At 35.1% G+C, this 27048-nt stretch overlaps 1 protein-coding gene across 1 annotated transcript in view; it reads left to right on the forward strand.

Moving 5' to 3' along the window:
• Positions 1 to 26803, forward strand: part of CDK17 (cyclin dependent kinase 17) — a 107048-nt gene extending 80245 nt beyond the window's left edge. Inside the window, exons 6-17 of the mRNA XM_040232779.1 lie at positions 9669 to 9725; positions 10642 to 10756; positions 11508 to 11602; positions 11931 to 11993; positions 14231 to 14354; positions 16458 to 16578; positions 18667 to 18764; positions 19251 to 19356; positions 21825 to 21867; positions 23117 to 23207; positions 24463 to 24540; positions 25061 to 26803. Of these exons, the coding sequence (XP_040088713.1) occupies positions 9669 to 9725; positions 10642 to 10756; positions 11508 to 11602; positions 11931 to 11993; positions 14231 to 14354; positions 16458 to 16578; positions 18667 to 18764; positions 19251 to 19356; positions 21825 to 21867; positions 23117 to 23207; positions 24463 to 24540; positions 25061 to 25098 (1029 nt within the window). The 3' untranslated portion in view covers positions 25099 to 26803. The remainder of the gene's footprint in view (positions 1 to 9668; positions 9726 to 10641; positions 10757 to 11507; positions 11603 to 11930; positions 11994 to 14230; positions 14355 to 16457; positions 16579 to 18666; positions 18765 to 19250; positions 19357 to 21824; positions 21868 to 23116; positions 23208 to 24462; positions 24541 to 25060) is intronic.
• Positions 26804 to 27048: the final 245 nt, after the last annotated feature.

Here is a 27048-nt window from a genome sequence, read left to right on the forward strand (position 1 = left end):
GGACTCGGGGGATGGTTCATGAGGTAATGTGAGTGATGGGGAGCGGTAGATGCAGCTTTGCTTGCCTGCTGCTCACCTCCTGCTGTGCAGCCGCTCACTTCCTGCTGTGGGGCTGGGTTCCTCACAGGTTGGGGACCCCTGTTGTTGACTTTTAAAAAGCTTTAGCTGTCACGCCAATGTGGACTTCATCCCATGTAAAAAGAAGGACCTCAGAAACATTTATTTAAACAAGGGCTGACATAATCACATTTTTGTTTCATAACTGTTGCTTCAGGAAAAGTGTAAACAAATAGAACAAGAGAAAGACTAGAGGCAGGGAAATGAATTAGGAAATGAATTCATAGTTAAGGATGATGTGGTAGTCATGTGGAAATGGAAAGTAGAGCCCAGATGCTAGGGACTGTGTAAAGATAAAATACTCAGGACTCAGGAACCACTTAGTACTGAGGAGGAGGAGGAGAAGGGGGACAACAGAGGATGAGATGGTTGGATGGCATCCCCAACTCGATGGACATGAGTCTGAGTAAGCTCCAGGAGTTGGTGATGGGCAGGAAAGCCTGGTGTGCTGCAGTCCATGGGGTCACAAAGAGTCAGACACGACTGAGTGACTGAACTGAGTATCCACTTAAACTTTGAGTCTGAAGAAGGAGCCATTGATGAGTATTGTCACTAACAGTTGTTTTATCATCTTCTTATATATTGTATCGTGGAATATTTTTATCTGCCAACAACTTCCATTTTGGTTGCATTTTCTAAAGAATAAAATTACCTAATGCTGTATAATATGAGCACATTATTATTTGACATTCACCAGTATACAATAGGGGCTTCCCTCATAGCTCAGTTGGTAAAGAATCTGCCTGCAATGTAGGAGATCCCGGTTTGATTCCTGGGTCAGGAAGATCCACTGGAAAAGGGATAGGCTACCCACTCCAGCATTCTTGAGTTTCCCTTGTGGCTTAGCTGGTAAAGAATCCACCTGCAATGAGGGAGACCTGGGTTCGATCCCTGGGGTGGGAAGATCCCCTGGAGAAGGGAAAGGCTACCCACTCCAGTATTCTGGCCTGGAGAATTCCATGGATTATACAGTCCATGGAGTCGCAAAGAGTCAGACACGACTGAGCGACTTTAACCATTCACTGTTCACTAGTATACAGTAAGGTTAAAGCTTGATTTTGGTATAGGTTTATGGATCATCATAGTTTTACATCACTGCATAAGACATTTTCATTAACATAACTTTGTCATTTAATTACCATGTTGAAAGTGTTCTTTGGTTATCAAGTTTTACTAAACATTGGTACTTAGGATAAATTTTAGAATTAGTAAATATTCAGTTTGGGACTAAAGGTATGGTTTAATCACCAAAGCTATCATCTAAGACTTATCTTTTTCAGTGTATATGAAATTAAGGAAAACAGTGCCCTTTAATGAATGCTGAGTGACTGGAGTTTTTATTGTGTTGAAAGACCCTATCTTAATTCCCATGTTTTTTTAATCTGAAATGGCTTACCGATTTCACATTAATCATTGCAGCTCTGTTTTGGTTTTCATTGGTTCATCATTCTTTTCATTGTTTATCTTTTTTTTTCTTTTTACTAAAGTCATGGTTTCTTTTGAAGTATATTAGAAAATTATTCTTAATACCCTAGGTTTATATGTGAAGGGGAGGGATTTAGGGAATCCGTGGAAGGGAGATGGGAAAATGAAAATACTCTTCACATTTGTTAGAGCTTATGTTTCCATGGATGATATACTCTTAAAAACATTTCTGTTTCAAGACAAAACATAAAATTTTGTCTTTCTAAAAGGATAAACTTTTTTTTTTAACTTTAAACTTTTTATTTTGTGTTGGGGTATAGCCAGTTAACAATGTTGTGTTAGTTTCAGGTAAAGAGCAAAAGGACTCAGCCATACATATACATGTATCCCTTCTCTCTCAAACCCCCCTCCCATCCACCCTGGCACATAACCTTCAGAGTTCCATGTGCTTTATAATAGGTCTTTGTTGGTTATCCATTTTAAATATATCAATGTGTACATGTTTGTTTTTGTACTTTCAGTTTGTAATGTGTAATAAGTAGAGTAGTAAAAATAACATCAATCACTTGAGTAGGAGGTAAGAAACAAGTCTGAGTTCACTTCTGGTGAAGATACAGTAGGGCTGACTGGTTGTTCTGTAGAATTATGAGCATCAAGCTCAGTTGGATCCTCAGTATCATTTGGCTACCCTACTGTACTGTAGTTCTTTGGTTAATTCTTCTCTCACTCTAAGCAGATGACCTCTTCCCACTACACGAGCAAGAAGAGAGAAGCCACTAACTAGAAACCCTCTCATTTTCTGAATTACAAATGTGCAAATCTACCCATAGCTATACTAACTCTACTCTAATAAGTTATTTTAGAGTAGTTATAGATTTACAGAAAAATTTAAAAGATCATATAGAGAGTTCCCGTATACCACATACCTAGTTATGCCTATTATTAACATTTTACATTACTTTAGTACATTGTCACAACTTAGGAAACCAATGTTGGTACATTACTATTAACTAAACTCCATACTTTATTCAAATTCCCTTAGTTTTTCACTAATAGCTTTTTATCCCCAGGGTCCCATCTAGGACACCACATTACATTTAGACGTTCTATCTTATTTTAGAGATATTGGTTATTGGATTGGTAAAGTGTTATTTAATATTCATTTATATTTGATAAGGAATGGAATATTCTAACTCTTAAAATACTTAAACTAATGACTAGTGAGAAAGCCCATAGACAGGTAGTGATTTATTAGAGCATTGTTACACTTACAGTGATGGCATGCCCTATGGAAATTTCGTAAGCGTGTTAAGTCCAACTTTAGTAAACTAAGTCTATATAGGAAAGTTTGTCTCATTTTATTGAATTTTAGGTTATATGAATTCTAAGAATATGCCTCTTCCTAAACATTAAGTTTTGGGTTTCTCATTCATGGCTTTACCAATATAGATCATACATAGCCATTATTTCCAAGGACAGGTGAGAAAATAGGGTATCAAATCCTGATGTCTTTCAGAAGTGATTTTATGGTGTGGAAATGAGGTTCAAAGTTCACCCACAGTTTAATTTACCTATGGCATATTATGGACAGGGGTAAGGTAATATTTTGTAAGACAAATGATCAAGTAGAATAGAGATTCTCAGTTAACCTACCCCAGTCTACCTGAGTAGACAGACAATTCTATCAATAACAGTAACTTGGTAAATCTCACAAGGCGGGAAATGGATAACTGAAAAATCTGTCTTTGCCTCCAGTGTGTTTTATATGCACATTTACTCTTAAAATGGCATCTAATAGAGTTATTGCGCATGTGTTAGTTGTTGTGAAGCTCATTTAGAATTGCATTGCCAGCATGCAATACCTCTTTATAACTTTGGTAGAATGATTATACTGTTAGACCAAAGTAACAAAGAAATACCCTATAATAATCAATTCTACTTATAGGTTACTCGAAATTACAGGAAGGCTATTAGAAATTATAATTTATTTTTATTTTATTTCACTTTCATGTGCTTACTATATAAGAACTATTTTTTAATTTTTATTGGAGGACAGTTGCTTTACAATATTGGGTTGATTTCTAGCATACATCAATATGAATCAGCCACAGGTATACATATGTCCCCTCCGTCCTCCTGAACCTTCTTCCCACCTCCCTCCCTACCCCACCCCTCTAGGTTGTCACAGAGCACTGGGTTGAGCTCCTTGTGTCACACAGCAAAATCCCAGTTGCTATCTGTTGTACATATGGTAACAGTTCTATGAAGACCTACAAGGCCTTTTAGAACTAACACCCAAAAAAGATGTTCTTTTCATTATAGGGGACTGGAATGCAAAAGTAGGAAGTAAGGAAATACCTGGAGTAACAGGCAAATTTAGCCTTGGAATACGGAATGAAGCAGGGCAAAGGCTAATAGAGTTTTGCCAAGAGAACGCATTGGTCATAGCAAAAACCCTCTTCCAACAACACAAGAGAAGACTCTACACATGGACATTACCAGATGGTCAACACTAAAATCAGATTGATTATATTCTTTGCATCCAAAGATGGAGAAGCTGTATACAGTCAACAAAAACAAGACCAGGAGCTGACTGTGGCTCAGACCATGAACTCCTTATTGCCAAATTCAGACTTAAATTTAAGAAAGTAGGGAAAACCACTAGACCATTCAGGTATGATCTAAATCAAATTCCTATGGTTATACAGTGGAAGTGAGAAATAGATTTAAGGGACTAGATCTGATAGATAGAGTACCTGATGAACTATGGACTGAGGTTCGTGACATTGTACAAGAGACAGGGATCAAGACCATCCCCATGGAAAAGAAATGCAAAAAAGCAAAATGGCTGTCTGGGGAGGCCTTACAAATAGCTGTGAAAAGAAGAGAAGAGAAAAGGAAAGATATAAGCATTGAATGCAGAGTTCCAAAGAATAGCAAGAAGAGATAAGAAAGCCTTCCTCAGCGATCAGTCCAAAGAAATAGAGGAAAACAACAGAATGGGAAAGACTAGAGATCTCTTCAAGAAAATTAGAGATACCAAGGGAATATTTCATGCAAAGATGGGCTCGATAAAGGACAGAAATGGTCTGTACCTAACAGAAGCAGAAGATATTAAGAAGTGGCAAGAATACACAGAAGAACTGTACAAAAAAGATCTTCACAACCAAGATAATCACGATGGTGTGATCACTCACCTAGAGCCAGACATCCTGGAATGTGAAGTCAAGTGGGCCTTAGAAAACATCACTATGAACAAAGCTAGTGGAGGTGATGGAATTCCAGTGGAGCTCTTTCAAATCCTGAAAGATGATGCTGTGAAAGTGCTGCACTCAAATGCCAGCAAATTTGAAAAACTCAGCAGTGGCCACAGGACTGGAAAGGGCCAGTTTTCATTCCAATCCCAAAGAAAGGCAATGCCAAACAATGCTCAAACTACTGCACAATTGCACTCATCTCACACGCTAGTAAAGTAATGCTCAAAATTCTCCAAGCCAGGCTTCAGCAGTACGTGAACCGTGAACTCCCTGATGTTCAAGCTGGTTTTAGAAAAGGCAGAGGAACCAGAGAGCAAATTGCCAATATCTGCTGGATCATTGAAAAAGCAAGAGAGTTCCAGAGAAACATCTATTTCTGCCTTATTGACTATGCCAAAGCCTTTGACTGTGTGGATCATAATAAACTGGAAAATTCTGAAAGAGATGGGAATACCAGACCATGTGACCTGCCTCTTGAGAAACCTATATGTAGGTCAGGAAGCAACAGTTAGAACTGGACATGGAACAACAGACTTGTTCCAAATAGGAAAAAAGGAGTACGTCAAGGGTGTATATTGTCACCCTGCTTATTTAACTTCTATGCAGAGTAACATCATGAGAAACGCTGGGCTGGAAGAAACACAAGCTGGAATCAAGATTGTCGGGAGAAATATCAATAACCTCAGATATGCAGATGACACCACCCTTATGGCAGAAAGCAAAGAACTAAAGAACCTTTTGATGAAAGTGGAAGGAGAGTGAAAAAGTTGGCTTAAGGCTCAACATTCAGAAAATTAAGATCATGGCATCCGGTCCCATCACTTCATGGGAAATAGATGGGGAAACAGTGTCAGACTTTATTTTGGGGGGCTCCAAAATCACTGCAGATGGTGATTGCAGCCATGAAATTTAAAGACACTTGCTCCTTGGAAGGAAAGTTATGACCAACCTAGATAGCATACTGAAAAGCAGAGACATTCCTTTGCCAACAAAGGTCCATCTAGTCAAGGTTATGGTTTTTCCAGTGGTCATGTATGGATGTGAGAGTTGGATTGTGAAGAAAGCTGAGCACTGAAGAATAGATGCTTTTGACCTGTGGTGTTGGAGAAAACACTTAAAAGTCCCTTGGACTGCAAGGAGATTCAACCAGTCCATCCTAAAGAGATCAGCCCTGGGTGTTCTTTGGAAGGAATGATGCTGAAGCTGAAACTGCAATACTTAGGCCACCTCATGTGAATAGTTGACTCATTGGAAAAGACCCTGATGCTGGGAGGGGTTGGGGGCAGGAGGAGAAGGAGACAACAGAGGATGAGATGGCTGGATGGCATCACCGACTCGTTGGACGTGAGTTTGAGTGAACTCTGGGAGTTGGTGATGGATAGGGAGGCCTGGCGTGCTGGAATTCATGGGGTTGCAGAGTCAGACATGACTGAGCAACTGAACTCAACTGAATGTATATGTTTCCATGCTAGTCTCCCAATTCATGCCACCCTCTCCTTCCCCCACTGTGTCCAGAAGTCTGTTCTCTATGTCCTGTGTTTCCATTGAAAGTGAAAGTGAAGTCGCTCAGTCATGTCCAACTCTTTGCGACCCCATGGACTGTAACCTACCGGGATCCTCCCTCCATGGGATTTTCCAGGCAAGAGTACTAGAGTGGGTTGCCATTTCCTTCTCCAGGAGATCCTCCCAACCCAGGGATTGAACCTGGGTTTCCCACATTGTAGGTGGACGCTTTACCGTCTGAGCCACCAGGGAAGTTAGGTGTCTCCATTGCTACCCTGTAAATAGGTTCATCAGTACCATCTTTCTAGATTCCAGATGCATGCATTAATATATAGTATTTGTCTCTCTCTTTCTGACTTAACAGTGAAATATTACTCAGCCATAAGAGCTATTTGAACAGGAGTTTGTTGGTTTTCCAAAAAGCTAAGTGTTAGAGCAGTGAAGTATCAAAAAAAATTATCATTTGAAGCAGAATTAAGATTTTATATTGTATTAAAATGCAAAGTGTATTGTTTCAATCATACAGCTATTATTTCTGTTTTTATTAGACTTTAAAAATATTCTAAAGTAATCTAGGGTGAAAGTCAGTCTAGATTGTGAACTTATGAGAGGAGGAATCATATCTGTCTTCTTCATTCTATCCCCAGTACCTAGCATTATGCCTGGTAAATGTTGAATAAATGAGCTTTGTATTCTGTCCTCTGAATAATTTCCGTAGGAGAGTGTGTCAACAAGCTAGTCATTATGTCTATTGTTAATCTTGTCATGCTCAGCAGATAAAAATGCAAGCAAACTTTTCTAGAAATTCCATATAAAGATTCAGTTAAGCAATAAATTGGATGTAATTACTAAATCCTAAAGGTTGGGAATCATTAAAATGTGGTCAACCCAATTCAAAACCTCTTTAATTGGGTTGTGGCAGACAATTCCAGTATTTACCCTCTTTTTAAAAAGCGTACTTTTAATATATTTTAATGATCTCACTAAATTTCACTAATTAAAGAGTGACTCTTTTTAATGTTAATATTTCATGTAATGTTAATATAAATGCTATGCTATATAGTTAATGTAATATATCTTATATTAACTATAAGAGCATTATCTCTTATAGTTTATTCCTTATATACTTTATATGATATGATAATCTCTACATCAGTACTGTCTTTATAGTCTTGAATTTGTAGTTCATTTATCCACTCTTTAAAAAAAAAAAAACTTTAGCATTTTTGTGAAAGCCACCGTTAGAGAAAAGTGTACATGATCTTATAAGGACATTCTAGTATTTATTCACTTAAGATTAAAAAAGGGAATAAGAAAATTTCCCAACTCCTAATAAGAGAAATTTCCCAGGTAATTCCCTGGTGGTCCAGTGGTTTAGGACAATGTACTTTTGCTGTTGCAGGCGTGGTTCAGTCCCTGGTTGGGGAACTAAGTTTCCACAAGACGTGGTGTGGCCAAAAAAAAAGTTCCTTGCTTGTAGTTATATTTTTCTGTGTACTTCTCACTGTTACAGGTGATGACATTTTAATTATATCTTGTGGGGGGGATATTGATTATTTTGTTCATACTAGTTTCCATTTTTTCTTGCTATTAGTTCCTTTTCCTTCATAAAAAATCAGGTGAGATTTGAAATTCATGTCAAAATAGTTCCATGTTTGTGAGTTTAATCATCTGAATTCTAGAAAATAGGTATAAGAAAATAAACACTGTATCATAGTTTGTGTGACCTTGGCAGTTAGCCTTTTTAAAGTGTTTATGTGAGATCTTTTAAGTGTTATGTGAGATCGTATGTAAATAGACTATAGAAAAACTACAAAATCAAAAGATGATTCAGAATCAGGTCCTCGTGTATCAAATGGTGGTCTCTTTGCCACATTTCCCATATTAAAATTAAAAAACTCTTATTTGTATTTGGAAAGTGTTGTCTATTGTAGTTTTATTATCCTGTATAATTACTGACAATAGAGAATACGGACTTAATATCTGTCAGTCATATATAAAATAGTGTGTGGGTGTATGGATCATGATGGGTTCCAAAAATCTCATTTATTTAATTTTTTTTTGAAAATACCATATATAGGAAAAAGTCTTTAAGAGTACACAGAGAGAAGCAATTTTTCAGTCCTTCAGTGATACCACCAGTACCACCTGTGACCACAGTTTTTATTAGTTTACCAAAATTGAATGAGTACCATTGAATATGCAGTTTTCCTCATGGCTTTTAAAGTGATATATGTCTTGTAAAAAAGTTCATTGTACAACAGTTCCTTTGAGAGGCCCCTGATACTTTTGACTGTCAGTTTTGGGCAGTTTACCGTTTTTGTTTCAAGTGGTGAGTGATGTTAAGTCAAATTGTCAAGTATCATTTTTATTTTGTTCAACACCTCCGGAAAAAGTGTATCTGAACCTCCAGAATTTGACATAGAATTTAATAATCCAGCATACACCTTTAAGAGTATATAAAAGAACATTATTCCTTTCATTGGCTACTTAAGGGCATTAGTGTCACTCTGATAAGCGAAGTTTTAGATTACTGTTCCCCTTTCCACTATCTACAAAAGGGATACTAGAAAGGAATTTAAGAAAATTCTTATTCTCTTCTTTTTAACTTTTTCCCCCTATCTCTGCTCTCTCAGTCTCTAAATTTTTATTGTTTTGTTTTTTACCCTAAATCTTTTGTGTTAGGTGTTTTTTTACTATTATTATTACTTTTTAAATACTGGGTTTCCATTGCATATTTGAGTATTCCATCTACCTCATTTATTGACTCCATACAAAATAGTCAAGCTCAAGGTTTAAAAGCAGTGCTTTTCAGAACTCACTTTTAAAGCCTTTTGTGGGGGATGGAGGAGACTAATTTAGACTTATATTACTTCTTCTGTGTTAGCCATTTCCTGACTCATCATAGAGTGTGACATGTAGTTATCTGTCTTATTATATTTCGATGGGAAAACCTGAAATAATGTTTTGTTTGCAGGCCTTCCTAGGGAAAACAAAAGATTGATGAAGGAAAATATGTAGGGAAATTGTTTATTTTGTGATTTTGTTAAATCGTGTAGTTATCTTTTATAAAATCCTTTTATATCCTAAAATGCCTGTGATATCTTAAAATTTTAGTCTTAAGGTAGAACAGAAATTTTTCAAAGCAGAATGTTAATCGATTTGTAAAAAAGATGAGTTGACAGTTTTAATTGTGAACTTTGTTTTTGAGCCTTTAAATGTTCCAATTTTTAAATTTGACAGATGTTCAACTATTTAATCAGATTTGTCTGTTCCAAACATTCTCAGAGCAGGGGAGTTTCAGATATTGAGGCAGAGAAGAATTGAAATTTTAAGAATACTAAATTTATAATTGTTTGCTTTCAGTCAGAAATTGGGTTTGGAAAAATGGAAACCTACATCAAATTGGAAAAGCTTGGAGAGGTAAGTTAACATATTTTTCTTATTCATCACCTAAAAGATTGTATCTTGTCCTGTAAAGGCAATAGAATGTTAGAAGGAAATACCCTTCAATTCTTGAAATTATTCCATCAGTGTGAGAAGAAATGAATTTTTAAAATAGCATTGTAACCTTTTGTTGATACACAAAATATTGTGCTTTTTTTGGTAGCAAAATAGGCATCTATCTTTTAGTTTGCTCCTTGGTACTCTGTGACTATGCTGTCATATGGGAAATTCCATGTGTTCAAACTTGTGAAAAATCAAGATACTATCTGTAAAGCTAAAGACATATCTTAAAGGTTAAGGAAGTTCTTGGCTCATTTTCTTGAAATGAAATTCAAGGTTTTCTTGAACTTGCTACTAGTTTTGAAATGGTCTGCTTCCCAGAGTGATAAAGTGCAAAGAAAATAATAGAATTAGTTAATAGGGAGGCCTTAAGGGAGTTTGAGAACTGTCTTTGCAACGATAGAAGATATCTGTAGAATACATTGGTTTTTAAAGGAGAGCTCTAGCATTCAAAGATTCTGAAAATGGGTAAAATTTGAATAATATGTTAGTTACAGTTTCAGTTTTCACCTTAAGTTTTCTTGCTTAATTTCCTCAATCTTCACATACCATTGTAGTTATAGTTAATACAGTACTTTTAAATTAAATGTTCTTCTTATGTTTTTACTTTTGAAGTACTCTGAAGGGTTGTAAGAGTAGGGAAGCTGTGCACAGGGAACTGAAAGTCCTCTTAGCTGTAGGAAAACCAAGACTAGTCATGGTGGAGTTTTCTCTGCAAGATGGAATTTAACACATGGTTAGAAATTAGAAGTTTAGTTAGGGCTCTTTCTTGTATTGATGATATAGGTAGACTCATGCTGCTTTCATGTATCTTTCAAAATATATTTTGTAGGGTACATATGCAACAGTATATAAAGGAAGAAGTAAATTGACAGAGAATTTGGTGGCCTTGAAAGAGATCCGGTTGGAACATGAAGAAGGTGCACCCTGCACAGCAATAAGAGAAGGTATAATTAGTACTTTTTGTGAGCAGAATGCTTTATGAAATTTATATATAACATTTTAAAACCAAAGCTATGTAATAAGAGTTCATTTTTTGTAAGTACAAAGAGCTCAGGTATAGAAATAATACATGACTGGAAAATAATATGCCATCACAACTAATGGCATCTCATTGAGGAAAAAGAATACAATAAAATGAGGCCCTGGGGGTAGAAGCAATACCTAAAGCTAAAATATTTAACAAAATGGAATTAGATATATTATCATACAGCTTATGGTGAAATACTAGGAAGTCATAAGATTATTGTCATAGACAAATACTTGGCATTGGGAAATGTTACATATTGGTGCATGGGGAAAGAGCTGGCCATAAATAGTGTATACAGAATGCAAATATATTTTTATAATGGTACCATTTTTTTAAAGGATTATCCAGAAAATGGTTTGAGGCAACTGATAAGCCAGTTTGGAAGAAGAAAACATATCTTGGGACAGTCTCAATAAGTTAACATTTGAGTAAAAAAAAGGATGTTATGGAGAGTATTAATGTAGTATAGGGGATAATTTAGAAGTATTAAAAATATCAAACCCAGTACCATAAAAGAAAAGAAAAAATTCTTCTAAAATTTCTACTACAGATCCCTTTGGATTGTTTTAAGAGACTCCTAAATTCAAGCATTCATATGTTAAACTTAGGGTTTTTTAAAAGACTGGCTACCACAGACTAAATAATTGGCTTTCTTTTCTGTTTTGCAGTTTCACTATTAAAGGATCTAAAACATGCAAATATAGTAACCTTACATGACATTGTTCATACAGATAAATCTTTGACTCTGGTCTTTGAGTATCTGGTAAGCATTTCATAAAACTTCAGTATTTAATTTTGCTATAATAAAACATCACAGATTGGATTTTTTAACAGCCCCAGGGACATTCTTGTTATTAGCATTTAATTATGTGTGGTACATTCAGGATCTTTCTTCAAAAAACAACTAATTTTTTTAAAAAACAATATTTAATACCTGTGTATAACTGAATCACTTTTCTGTATACCAGAAACTAACACAACATTGAAAAGCAACTATACTTCGGTTTTAAAAAGCAAACTTATTTTTAAAAACTAAGTAAATGTCATGCCTTCTCAAAACTATGTATCACATAGTGCTCTATTTTTTTCAGGATAAAGATCTAAAACAGTACATGGATGACTGTGGAAACATCATGAGTATGCACAATGTAAAGGTATGCTTACTGTGTCATTTAAAATTGTGTTTAGAGACAAACACTTAAGCAGAGACAAACTGCACTGCATTACATAATGAAATACGCTAGTCTCATAACTGTTCTGCTTTGGAATTTTTTGTTATGCATTTTAAATAAGCTGAGGTTGTCTGAACACATTTACTTAGAACTTCTGTTTGCTATACTGGAGTATTTCCTAGAATCAGACCTTTTTTGTAGAACTACTTCATTTTAAAATTTTTAATAAGTACTTCAGAGGAATTTGAGGTTTTTGAATAGGAGCCACCTGTTCTCTTTGCTTGGCCCTTCAATAAACTTTTAACCTTTTTCTGCTTCAAAACAGAAAAGTCTTCTGACATTTCCTTTCACAGTATTATTGGTTCTCTTGGATATATATAGAATACATTTACAGGTATATTCTGCTTAGAAAGATAACAACAAGCCTGTTTTATCAGAATCCAAGTATTTAAGGTAAATGATACAGTGCATTTTGCAAAGGGCCTCCTTTAAATGGCAAAGTCCTCATGTTTAGAATGGTATTTAATTATAAAGCAACTTTTGAAGGTGCTAATCTAATGAGTAAGGTCAGGAAGCTACATAGGTATTATGAATACTAGGCTGGAAATACCATTGTGCACTATTAGGAGGGAAAGTAAGATAATTATGTTTTCTTACCTGAAAAATATGTGAAGATGCAAGTAATGATAGAAAAGTTTGACATAAACTTTGTGCCAGATAAAGCCCAAAAGTAAAAGTAAGATCAAGTAAAAACCCTTGATACAGTTGTGTTCTTACAGTAGGTTTCTTTGACTGGATTTACTCCAAATTTAGCAAAGATCTGTTTATCCAAACTCACTCAATGGTTCATGAGACTGTTCTGGAAATAGGCTGTCCCAGCTGTGGTTTTGCGACAGTTCCAGTTCTATAGATGCTAACTTTTAAACTTAAGATACTTTTTAAAATAAGTTTGGTATAAAGGAGAACCAGTTTCTTTTACTATAAAATAGTTCAAAATATATGGATTGCTAAGAATTTTAGAATAGGGCTTTAAGTTTTAAGTCTCTTTTCCATATAGTTTCTATGAGAATTGTTCTCATCATATTTTATGTTTTATTTGGCAAGGTATTGTGAATCTCATTTGTGTTTACTTCTGCTTATGGCTTTTATGTTGTTTTTCCTGCAGTCATATTATCAGTAATTTGGAAATAAAGTTGTCCTTAATTATCATAATTTGACTAAGATTTGAGAAGTTTATTTGTCGTGAGCCAGGTCTACATGCCTGAATTAAGTTGAAAAGTATTTTATTCTCTGTTAAACATAAAAAGTAACGAGAATATTTGGAAGTAATAATTTAAGAGTTTTCAAAACACAAATACATATAGAAGCTCTGCTAATTACAATTTCTTCCGGCCCACTGTTCACCTGCTGCCTTGGCTTATTCTCGAAATTCTAATGCTGTTTTTCACCTTCCAAGAAAACCAAGGGTACACTTCTAAATGCTCTGGACTTGAGGCTCTTTTTTGTTAACCACAAAGAATCAAATACCTTCTGTGTTTCATATTCCCTTTTCCACCAAAATCTACAACAAAAAAGTCTACCATTAGCCTTATAGGAATTGCTTTTTTCCAAGAGTCATTCAGAGCTCCACAGTGCTTAATCCCTTTTCTGAATCATAGCAGGTTTTGAAGGCTGAGTGGGAGGTGCTGAAAGTAAAGTACCCAGGAGGTGGGTGATAGAAGCTGGGTTAGGTTATTTTAGGTTATTTTTATAGCACGTAATTTGCCAGAGCTGTGCAGCACCGATCTCTTTGACACTTCAAAATGTTCATAAAACCACCAGCTCCAGTGCCTTATATTAAAGGCTTTTTCCCACATCAGTTTTTTTTTTCAGGGGGAGGTGGGTTGGGTAATGGTAGAAGATTGTTTTGTGAGAATTTCATAAATAAACTGTAAACCTAATTAGTCGACCTGTAAGTTTATGAGGTACATTTATTTAAAATCATTTTCAGTAACAAGTGAACTATTACTACTAAGACAAAGTTTCATTCGTTCACACTAAAAAAATAGATGTTTCAAATAGAATAATGAATTGTAAAATTTAGATAGTATGTAAGGAAAAGGAGATGGTTCCTTTTTTTCTTTGACTATTCTAGGCCAGTTGCTTTTCTGTTTACCATAACTTACACCAAAGTATGTCTTATTATCTGTAATACTAACTTTTGTGTTTTGTTTCCATAGCTGTTTTTATACCAGATTCTACGTGGTTTGGCATATTGCCACAGAAGAAAGGTGTTACACCGAGATTTAAAACCACAGAACCTCCTCATTAATGAAAAAGGAGAATTAAAGCTAGCAGATTTTGGTACGGAATGTATGAGATATTTATAGATAGTTCCAGATGGTTAAGTTTAAAAGAAAAAGCAAGTATTGACACTGTATGATTGCTTTTATGTGAGTTTGGAAGTTTTGGGAAGATATTTGAAAATTTTGGTGGTCAGTTATGTTAGTGAATGCTAACCATCACAGGTTCTCAGAAGTGGTCCATAGTCCCCTAAGCGTGCTGAGACCCTTTCAGGGGATCTCCAAAGGTATAAAGTTGTTGTTGATCTAGATGGAAATTCTACTTTTCCTGTAATCAGGGAAGTATTCATATAAATAGACATTTTCATTAATAATAGAGAATGGCTTATATAATAATACCATGTCACATTTAGTTAATTTGGTTTGGATGAAATTATTGTCTGTTGCATTTTATGTTAGTATTGCAAATCTAATTGTGAACTGAACCAGAAGCCTGTTTGAGCAAGTACCATAGTTTAGAATTCTCTCAGGAGGAGAAGAATAAGGTACTGAGGAAACTACAACTGCAGTTGCTTTGATGTTGTATGTATAGGAATAGCAAATGTGAAGCCTGGCCTTTTCCCCTTATAACCCAATATTATATCAGGAAGAGGAATCCGAAAGTTGCTAATTATCAAAAAATTTTGAATTTATTTTACCAAGTTGGGATGGTCGAATAAAATCTGTAATTAAATAAAATAGTGTCAACGTTATTTCAGTTACATCCTTTAGCCCTTAAACTAAATGAAAATACTATGAATACTGCCTGATTTTTTTTAAAAAAAAATCTGGTTTCACTTGGGTTTAACAGATAGTTAAAATATCCTTCTATGACATTTTTCTTACTTAGGATTTTAATCAGATATAATAGTTACAGCAGAAATCACAGCCTGTGAATGAATTATTCCCTGTTTGAAATAAAGTATTCAGTTCAGTCGCTCAGTCGTGTCCGACTCTTTGCGACCCCATGAATCGCAGCACGCCAGGCCTCCCTGTCCATCACCATCTCCTGGAGTTCACTCAGACTCATGTCCATTGAGTCCGTGATGCCATCCAGCCATCTCATCCTCTGTTGTCCCCTTCTCCTCCTGCCCCCAATCCTTCCCAGCATCAGAGTCTTTTCCAGTGAGTCAGTTCTTTGCATGAGGTGGCCAAAGTACTGGAGCTTCAGCTTTAGCATCATTCCTTCCAAAGAAATCCCAGGGCTGATCTCCTTCAGAATGGACTGGTTGGATCTCCTTGCAGTCCAAGGGACTCTCAAGGGTCTTCTCCAACACCACAGTTCAAAAGCATCAATTCTTCGTATATGTTAAAATTTACATTTCTTCAGATATCTTTTAAAAAGTTACTTCTTTAGGTGATAAGAATTTGGAGGCATGGGGGTAATAAAAGCAACTCTTACACTAGCGGCTCAAGAGAGAAAGTTGCGAGCTCTTGCCTTTATATCTGGATAATCAGTGAATTTCATATTCAACAGGCAAAGGAATGGCACATGTTATCCACAGCAACTAATAATATCCAAAGACAGGTTCATCGTATTTTAATATTAACTATATAACGTAAAACTTAAGAAGTACAGAACGACAATGTAGTTTATTCCAAGAAAACTTTAAATAAAAACTTGTGCAAGGGAATTGTTAATAAAACTTAACAGGATTATGGACCAGTAACTTCATGCTTTTTGGTAAGAATTGGTACAGCAAACAAAAATTGTAATCAGGTTAAAAGTCAATAAGCCTATAGCTGTAAGAAGTAAAATTGTTTATCTTAATATCATTGGCCTGTTTTGCATTAATTTAACTTGAAGTAGGAAGTAATTTTGGCATAATCATGGCTAGAAGGAAGATATCTTAAGTTTAGATTAGCCCAGATACTGAGACCAGGTGCATTCACTCGTAAAAGTAAACATAGTCCCTGACTGTGGAATTATTATTATTTAGTTTAATTACATGAAGATTTGCTGACCCAAGACGATGCACACTCAAAAATTCATAAAACGAATTTTGTTAAGCTTCACAACGGTATAGAGTAGCCATCTCAGGCATCTTTATGACTGCAGTCATTGTCATATGAACTGAGAAATACATTCTAGTTATTTCTTAATTGTTTTCTTTTCCCTGTGAAGGACTAGCCAGAGCCAAGTCAGTTCCCACAAAGACCTACTCAAATGAAGTTGTCACACTTTGGTACCGGCCGCCTGATGTGCTTCTGGGTTCCTCAGAGTACTCAACACAGATTGACATGTGGTAAATATGTGCATATGTTATTGCCATTTACAATTTTGAAAGAATGTAGCCATTAACACAGGACATACTGATTGGTATTTGGCTTTAAGGAGATGTTATTTTAAAGAGAGACAATATAAACAATGATGAAGAGGTCTGGCAAGTAGGATCACCTAGGTTTAAAGACCAATTCTACCACTTATAACTATATAACCTTTTTGAAATTACTGGCCTGTGCCTCAGTTTCCTCAATTAAGGAAATGGGAATTATAACAATAACTACTTTAAAAGCCTGTTCTGTGAATAATGTTAAGACCAAATGAGCTGATATATATAAAGCATTTTGAAGAGTGTCTGGTACAAAATTATTATTTTTATCATCATTTAATATTCACCAAAACCCACTTGCTTTAAGTTGATCTTGAAATAGTGAAATAGAATAGTAATCTTCCTCACCCGGCACTTTGATCATGACACTCCTTTATTCAAACACATTTGCTGCTTCTGCATTCACTACCTGTTATAGAATAAGGTATCGTTCTTCAGTCTGATATTTAATAATCTTCATGAAACGTCTCTACCTTTTTCAGTTTACTTCAGACTATTCAGTGTAGATGTTTCCATTTTACCAAATGGCAACTTACTATATTTCATAAATAACCTGGGCTTTCCTAGCTTTGCTCTTGTATTCATACCAGTTCACCTGTCTTGAATGACTACTCTGTTTCTCTGTCTAAGGCCTGTGCCTAGGGCCTTCAAAACAGAGTTTTTCATAAATCCTCCCTGACTATAACCTAGCCTCCCATGGCTAATTTTTTCCCTTGAACTGTGGTTACACTTACTGCAGGTACTCTTTGTGTAGTGATAATTCATATACTTTGTTTTGTTGTTGTCTTGGGTTGAACATTTATAACATTTGTATTGTGAAACATTTTTTCTTTTTTAAGCTTCTTTAAATTTTGGGAATATATATATAACCAAATTTACCATTAAGTACATTTACAGTGCTTTGCATCCATCATCATCAGTCTCCACAACTCTTTTCATTTTGCAGACTGAAACTCTGTACTTATTAAATAGTAACTCCCCATTTCCCTCTCCCTCCACCATTTTTCTTTCTGGGTTTGTGAATTTGACTTTTCTAAGTACCTCATATAGGTGAAATCATATAGTATTTGTCTTGTTGTGACTGGTTTATTTTACTTAGCATAAATGTCATCAAGGTTTACCTCTGGTGAAGATAGATAATTGACTTTTTTATGTGTCAGAATTACCTTCATTTTTACGGCTGAATATTCATTGTACGTATATGTTGTTTATTGATTCATGCACTGATGGACAGTTGGGTTGTTACCATGTTTTGGCTGTTGTGCTGCTATGGACATGAGTGTACAAATACCTCTTTGAGATACTGCTTTTCTTTTGGTTATATACTTAGAAGTGGAATTGCTGGATCATATGGCAATTCTGTTTTACATTTTTTGATGAATTACTATACTGTTTGCCATAGTGGCTCCATTATTTAATCTTCTATATAATAATTTATATATATATACACACATATACATATGTAATTGCTAGGTTGTGGGTCTTTTAAAGGAAGGACTCCTATCTTAAACTCATGTCTTCACACAGGTGAAGACAGTATCTATTTAGTGAGCCTCTATCCATTTCTCTTCCTTCTCTTAACACATTCTCTCTCTCTTTCTCTGTGTCTTACTCACTCTCACTCACTTTACCCCACATCTTTGAGCTCTGTGTCTGCTTCCTACAGAAAAACATCTTGAATCATTTGTTTCTACCTAGCTCTGCTGACCACTGCCTAACACATAGTAAGCATTAAATCACTATTAGCTATGGTTCGTGGTATTCTTCAGGGATCATGCAGAAGAAGGCTGGACATTGTAAGTGGGGGAAATGGATATAGAAGTATGGAAGATGATAAGCTAAATGTTAGCAAGTTAGTTTAGTTATATCTGAAAGAAATCTGCAGATTTTCTAGCAGGCAAGTACAAAATTCTCCAGAGAGGCAGCCTTAGGGAAAAGATACTTATGCTTAATAATACATAAATGGATTACTCATCTTTTTTTTTATGGTATATTTTATAGGGGTGTTGGTTGCATTTTCTTTGAAATGGCTTCTGGAAGACCTCTGTTTCCAGGATCAACTGTGGAAGATGAACTGCACTTAATTTTCCGACTGCTAGGTAACAGAAGAACTCTCTTCTCAGTGATTTGTTACCTGTAATTGAGTAGCTGGATACGACTACATCTTTCAAATATATATTTATAAATTTGATACTGAGACTAACATAAATAGCTGTTAGAAGAATTATAATTTGCATGTTAAGGTAAAGATCCTTCTAGATAACTTCTCCTTTTTATTTACTGATTTCTACCTGTGCAATAATGATTCTATGAAAAAACAGAAGAGAAATATTATTGAAAATTGACTTTTAGTACATTATTGGGAAATATTTTAGCTTAGATGTCAATAGCCTTTTGGTGGAATCTTTGCTTAATCTGAAAAAAGGTCTGTATGTTTACTATTTCTGTCATTCTAATTTTAGTTGAAACAATCAAATTATCTACCAAATATAAATTGTTATTTAAGAGACTTTTGTTCTGCCTATATATATTTGCCTGTATAAAAATTTCTATATATTTATAAGTATATATATTTTTAAATTCAGGAACTCCATCTCAGGAAAATTGGCCAGGTGTTTCTTCAAATGATGAGTTCAAGAACTACAACTTTCCAAAATATAAACCGCAGCCTCTAATTAACCATGCACCCAGGTATTTTTTTTCTTTCTTTATGTGAAAGGGGGAACACACTATTTTTTTTTTTTTAATTCTTTTTAGTCTCTCTCTTTTTTTTTCTTTCTAGTCTCTTGAACCATTTGTCATGGTAAGGATTCAGGAAAAATACTTGATTTACATACACAATTCTTAAATATTTTAGAATTTAATTTCTTCCTACGTCAAATTAATTTTATAATTCAGTGACCAAGTACCACCAAACTATGTAAGTCCACAGAATTGAACTATAAATAAAACGAGCATAGAATATATATATATATTCTATAATTCTAGGGTTTATGTAGGTTGTTCCTTTTCCCAGAAAAAAAAAATTGATTTATGCCTTATTCAGTACTGTGAAGACCATGATGAAATTTATTTTCTCTACACAATTATTCTATATTTTGGGCTTCCCAGGTGGTGTAGTGGTAAAGAATCTGCCTGCCATTGGCAGGAGATGTAAGAGACACGGGTTTCAGTCTCGGGGTCAGAAAGATCCCCTGGAGGAAGTACTCCAGTATTCTTACCTGGAAAATCCTACGGACAGAGGAGCCTGGCAGGCTACAAAGACCATGGGGTCACAAAGAGTTGGACACGACTGAGCATGCACATTCTATCTTTACTTAGGAATGTGTTATAGGCAAAATCTTGGCTCTTATACAGGATGACCCATCATAATTTTGGCCAGTGTTAATGATAATTTATATTTGAAGAATATGAACTTTCTGACCCTTCATATCCTATATGTTGCCCATCCAATTAACAGACCTACCTCAGATCCATCTAAGACTCCCATTAAAATTTGAGTCAGAATGTTTTTACTTATGGAATGTATTACATTTCTGTAAGTAACGTTAGAATCACTAACCCCCTTTTTATTTTTTCATCTTTCCTTAAGAAAAAATAGATGTGAAAAGGGCACCAAGATACCAAATAAGGCAAATATCTGTTTTAATCAAAAGCCATTCACATTGCTCACAACATAACATACTCTAGTTCCATTTATTTTCAAGATAGGGACAATTAGTAAGATCATTCTGGTGCCAAAACTATTTTGAAAGTGTTTATGTGATTTGATAGCCTTGTCACTAAACTAACTGGTAACATTCTAAGTAGACTTCCTAAGAAGGAAGAATAATATAACGTGTTAGACTTTTAGCATAAAAGCATAAATCCTATTTTTGTTATATATATATTGCTTGCTGTTATAATGTCCAGGGTAAAAAGTTGCAGCTCTTTAAAGCAGATTCTTCATGAGCTTAGCACCTAGCTTATCTGTAGCCTGATAGCTCAGTTGGTAAAGAATCCGCCTGCAATGCAGGTACCCTGGTTCAATTCCTGGGTCGGGAAGATCCACTGGAAAAGGGCTAGGCTACCCACTCCAATATTCTTGGGCTTCCCTTGTGGTTCAGCGGGTATAGAATCCACCTGCAATGTGGGAGACCTGGGTTTGATCCCTGGGTTGATCTTCTCCAGGAAGATCCCCTGGAGAAGGGAAAGGCTACCCACTCCAGTATTCTGGCCTGGAGAATTCCATGGACTGTATAGTCCATGCAGTCGCAGAGTCAGACACGACTGAGCAACTTTCACTTTATCTGTAGCCACATAGTTCTGGGTGTTTGTCAGAATGGCAGACTGCAAAGGATTAGTAGACTCTGGAGAATCTCTAGGCCACAGCATCCATAGTACCTACTAAGAGCACTTCAGGTGGGAGGGAGGGGAGGCAGTTTCCGTAATTGTGCTTTTGCCAGTGAATATCAGTGCACAATAGGATTTGTGACTTGTGACTTCTGATCAAGAGGTTATCCCTTTAAGATAACCCCTAAATCCTCCTGTTTATTAATTCCATCCTTAAACAATTTTCTGTCTTTATTGATTTATATCATTGGTTTTGTATCCCTTTTAAATAAAGTTTTATGAAATTATTGAGGCATATTTAAATTGAACTTTATAGCTTCTAGTACCCAACCTTTAGCATATTGTCCTGTAAAAATGTGTTGAGTGATTCATCTCTGTTTATCTTGAACCACAGTGATAAATTTGGAGGTCTCTTACTGTTTTGTTTTCATCTGTATAATACAAAATGATGCCGTTGTACTCTTGCCTTCACTAGAACACTGTGAAAACAGATCTAGTTTACTAAAGTTTTTTTCAATAATACAGGTTATTTTGTTTAGAGATAAAATAGTGATTATTAAAAATTCTATCATTTTAGTAATCTAATTTAGTCTTGAATATTGAAATTTTGAGTTGATGCCCAGTTACTTGTGGTTTCTTCTTAAACAAGTGGCACAATAAATCTTAAGGTTAAAACAGATTTGAATCCGTTTGAAAAGCAGCAAAGTGTGCTATTTTAGGGCACTTGAATTTAGCAGATGAAAACGCTTGGAAAATAGTTTTATTTAGAAAGTTGCTATCAGCTAAGATTAATAAATAAATTGCTACTTGTCCTTCTTTGTTTTTAGGTTAGACTCTGAAGGAATTGAGTTGATAACAAAATTTCTTCAGGTAAGTTACATCTTTTTTATAGTCATTAAAAGGTGTGTTAACTTCTCTGAGCCTTAGTTTTTCATCTATAGAATGGGATCAGTAATATCCCTCTCATATATAAGATTATTTATGCTAGTCTCTAGCATGCTTAAGACATGTGCTTAGGTGAAAAAATATGGTTTCTCCTAGTGTGTCTGGGTCTCTCCTTGTAACCCAGAACAGTCTGAGGTGAAGGGGATATTCTGTGCATAGCATGTTCCCTTCACTTACCCCTTTTTTTATTTTTTGAAGCTTAATTTTGGTGATTATTGGCAATCATAGAAGCCAAAGAGACAGTTGCTAATTGCTGTTGTTGTCCGTCAACTTTCTTGGTGATTCACCACCAGACTATGTAGAAACAGAAAAAAAGACAGACAAAAATGTCCATAGCATATTGCCTTCACTGAGGTGGTTAGCTGCTGGCACTGACCAACTGTGTCAAGGCCGTGTTCTTTGCAGTTCAGGTTTTGTTATGTTCGCTTTCTTTTTTCCTTATACCTACGCTCTATAGGCTGTTGTACCTCCAAATCCATCCATACCTGCATTCAGAGCAGAAACGACAGAGAGGATAAGAGTGTGTCAGTCACATTAGTCCTCTTGTATCTGTAAAGCAAAGGCTTTTCCAAAAACCCCTCTAAGGACTTCTTCCTATGTCTCTGAAATCTTCATATAGCTAGAATATTGATTGTAAGAGAGGCTGAGAATTGGGGAGCTGGATTGCCATAATTAGCCTAAACTTAGAACAGTCATGATTCTTATGTCAGAGTTGGAAGCATGAATGCCTTAAATCTACATTATCTCATGAAGGAAGAAAGGGAAATGGGTATTGAATAGGTAATTTAATAATATCTTTCTTAAAGGTATTAGTTACATTTCTAATAATCCTTTGTTGTTCATGAAGAAAAGTAACACCATAGGTCAGATGTTTTGCTTTTTTTCTATCACTTCAGAAAATTTAAGGAATCTTAATCTTTAGTTAAGATCCAGCTTTATTTTGGAAATTTGAAACTGGAATCATTGCTACACAAGCTCAGTAGTAACTCAATTTAGAGGATAGTAAATTGGTTCTTAAAAATAAGTAATTTTTATTAAGTATTAAGTAATCAAGATAATGGTAGCTCTAAACGTTTAAATGCTAATTTGTGTGTGTGTCCCCTACCCCTCACACATGCTTTTTCCAGTATTTAGAGAAAAAAATTAATGAAGTCGCTTTTTTGGTTTTTCACAGTATGAATCTAAGAAAAGGGTTTCAGCAGAAGAGGCCATGAAACATGTGTACTTTCGCAGTCTGGGACCAAGAATACATGCTCTACCTGAAAGTAAGAGAAATTCTAGAGTGTGTCCTCCCATCCCCTTTATGTTTATCCAGGTTTGGAGACTGGAGTGAATTAGGAGTTTAGGAAGGGACTATTGGTTTTTAAGCCTTAAATTCTGGTTTTTTTGCAATTAGATCAGAAATCCCTGAAGGGAGGCATATGTCTTATTTACCTGTTTTAATTTATTTCTTTTAACACTGAGCATGTTGCTACAACTCTAAGAAATCAGTAGCACTTACATGTGGCTCATTAGTCTTATTGGACTTAAGCTGGAAAATGCCATCCAATGATAGACATTGTCATTAGGCCCAATCTGAATTACTTTGATTTAGAGTTGTTAAAAATGGATTTCAAGCAAGTCGTAATGAAAAAATTTCCTTTTTAAGACATGAAGATGGTTTTCCTTTACTGTGTTCACTCTGACTTAACTATCCCCATGACAGAGGTGAGCATATTGTCATTAAAATAGCTGATTTCTCATGCCTGAGGTAACTGCTTGATTTTACTCAGAACATTCTTAAAAATTACCCCAATATTTTACTTTAAAACTGAGCAAGATGAGTGGGGAATTAAGAGAATATTTCGGAAATGAGCTACCAAAAGCTTTCATTAATTTCTGATTCTCATTTACTAGACAGTGGTTTTCTAATTGGAATCAAGACTCCTCATGACTTTTCACTTAGAACTTAAAGGATATTTTGTAATGAAAGACTACCTCTGTGGCAGAGATGGAAATGAGAAAGATGAATTACAAGTATTTTTTAAGATGCTATTTACATTTCATTATTACTAATAATATCAAGTTTTAAAGTTTGAGTTGTAGGAAAGGTGTATAAACCTATTTCTTGTTTTTCTATAAAATTCTGAAGATAGTTTGAGGATTTGACCTTCACTGCCATCATAAGACAAATGGATAAAGGATAGAATAAAACTGAGTAATACATTTTGATGCGGTCTCCCAACCTCAGTAAGCCCTAGAAATAAACAGTGTACATTCTCCTCAGAGAAACACACACTCACAGCCTGATTTAAAGCCAAATTGGAGGAGAAAGATTCTGAGGGGAGATTATTTGGTTTGGTTTTCTTCTCAAAACCTTGAAACAAAAGAGAAAATACTTCAGTGGGGCTCTAACCTTGTAAATGTAGTATAAATGTTTCACATTCACTCAGTATATAATTTAGACGTTTTGTCTCTAGTTGGATTATATTTGCTTTAATGATAGGCTTTCATCTGCTATTTTTTGTCTGTGCATTTTAGGTGTATCAATATTCAGTTTGAAAGAGATTCAGTTGCAAAAGGACCCCGGTTTTCGAAATTCTTCTTATCCAGAGACAGGTGTGTTTGTCATAAACCATTTCACATGTCGATCATGAAATTTTGCGTGGAATCAAGTTTTTGGTTTATAAATTGATCAGTAAAATTATGTAAAAACCAATGTACAGTGCATTCCACAATGGTGTATGTTTAGCATTGCACATGCTCACTTTTCTGTATGATGTGGGCAGCTCAGTAATTCTTCAGAGAGAATCTGACTCAGTCCAATCAGGGATCCTGAAAGCTGCAGATGGCACAGAGACCTCTTACAAGTGACCTGGCTTGATCACTGACACGCCACACCTGGCACCTGAGGCAGAAGACACATCTGTGCTCCCCTAGTCATCAGGTTCATCACTTCGAAGCATAGAAGCTGTAGACTGACCCCATCAACAAGAGGGTCCTTTAAGACAGAGCTGATCACTCTTACAATGGAATTAGCTTTTGCTGGTGGGAACATTAGCTTCATAGAGTCACCAAATACTGTATGTGGGATAAAACTGAACCTTGAACTGCCTCATAAAATGACTTTATATTTTAGGACATGGGAAGAACAGAAGACAGAGCATGCTCTTTTAAGTCTGATAACATGGTTTCAAGCCCAGCCCCCAGCCTTTCTTATCAATCAAGGACTCAAATCTGAAGGCAATTATTTCTTTTGGTGGACTTGGAATCTTCGTTTGTCTACACTGTCCTCTTCACAGTGGAGTCTTTTTATTTCAGACCTACAAATTGTTTTTATATTTGTTGTCACAGTGTGACAATTTTTTTGTACAGTTGGTTTTAAGGTCTTCTCTGCCATTAGAGCCAGTAGGTTACAGCTGTTGATGTAACTATAGCTGCAATTTTTGTGCAGGACTGAGAAACACAGTGCATTATTTATTGCGGAATCATTGCTGCTAAATAACTACTGTCTGTTTATTTAACACAACAGTTGATGCCTGAAGAAGTTGCAGTGGCTTTATTATATGTGAATGCATCTGTTTCTCCTCATAAATTGTTTTACTGCTGCATTTTTTTGTTTGTTTTTAAAATTAAACTGCATTGTTTCCTGGAATGTAAATTTAGCTTTGCTTAACAGTAAAATAAGTGAGCCAACTTGAACACTCTTACGTTCATGCTATATAATTTTTTAAACATGGCAAATAGAGTAGCTAAGAAATCGATAAGCACATTATGTTTAGGAAAGCATGTGATGCAGAAGTTGATTCAAGCAAGTGAACACCTGACGTTTGGGGGATCTCGAATTACATACCAGTAAATTAAAGTGCCGCAATTATTTATTTTTACCTTTCCTCATTTTAGAAATATTTACTGCATATTATTGGATATTTGTATACTAATACACTTAACCTATTTTACATTGTGCTTTAATTTAGTTAAACCATACAAGTCCGGTCAAACATGAGAGATCTTGTTTTGTTTATTTGTCTTAAATACAATTCTTTTATTAGAATGGATGATTCTTCATTGGGGAACAATTTATTTCATTTGAGAGATGTGTACATGTGTGTGTTTTAATAGCATTCACTTGGAATCAGCTGAAAGATGTAATATGTGTTTGAAATGAGCCATGATAAATAACAAACAAGAGAAATGAGAACTTGGAAGATTGTTTTAAAGCATTCTAGGTATTATCTGTTTACCAGAGATAGTAAATATTACAGTTTTAATTATGCATCTTTTTGAATATCATAAATACACCTTGATGTTGGTAACAGTGTTTTAAGCATTTGTGTTCACTTTTAAGGACTATTTGTTTAGTGCATCTTACCAACTGCAAATCTTAATTGCTATATTTTGAAATGGTCATGTAAATTTGGGGCTTATATATCATGAAAAGAGTCATAACTTAATTCATTTTCCTGACATTCACTGTAAAACATTCAGGGTCCTACCATTTCTGTTCAGGAAATCTTGTAGTTTATTGTTATTTAACAGTATTAAGTGAATTTTTGTATATTTCATTTTAACTTTATTTGTGAATAGTGATTGTGGCATGTTTGGGGTGTTATTTTAATATTTCATGATACTGAAGTTTTAATTTTTAAAAAATTTCTGGAAGAAACTAGATTCATGTGTAATGGTGAATATTGGACCACTACTGCTTTTCACATTTGTAAATTGGTTTTCTGTTAAACTCTGTAGCCTAACAAACTGCTGTTATTTCTAACTGACAGACATGTATTAATATTGTACTTTGAAGGTTATAAATATTATGTGAAAATTCCTCCATTTTGTTTCAAAATTTATAATAACAAAATCTTCATGTTGTTAAAATGTGGTTTTGTTGAGTCACGGTTCTTTCTTGGGGAAGAAGGCTGTGCAGAATGGGACCATTTTCTTTTATGTGTCTCAAGATAATGAAGTGTCTCTGGGCCAGTAGCAATTAATTTACAATTTTGTTGGCCATTCATTTACTAATCTTTACTGTAATTTTATAGGATAGCACTTTTAATTGTCAGATTTTTCATTTCATAGGTTATCTATTTGATTTGTTAAAAATTTGACAGTTATCCTTATGTTTCA

Source organism: Oryx dammah, unplaced genomic scaffold, assembly GCF_014754425.2.
Source record: "Oryx dammah isolate SB20612 unplaced genomic scaffold, SCBI_Odam_1.1 HiC_scaffold_29, whole genome shotgun sequence".
In the NCBI taxonomy this organism is placed as follows: domain Eukaryota; kingdom Metazoa; phylum Chordata; class Mammalia; order Artiodactyla; family Bovidae; genus Oryx; species Oryx dammah.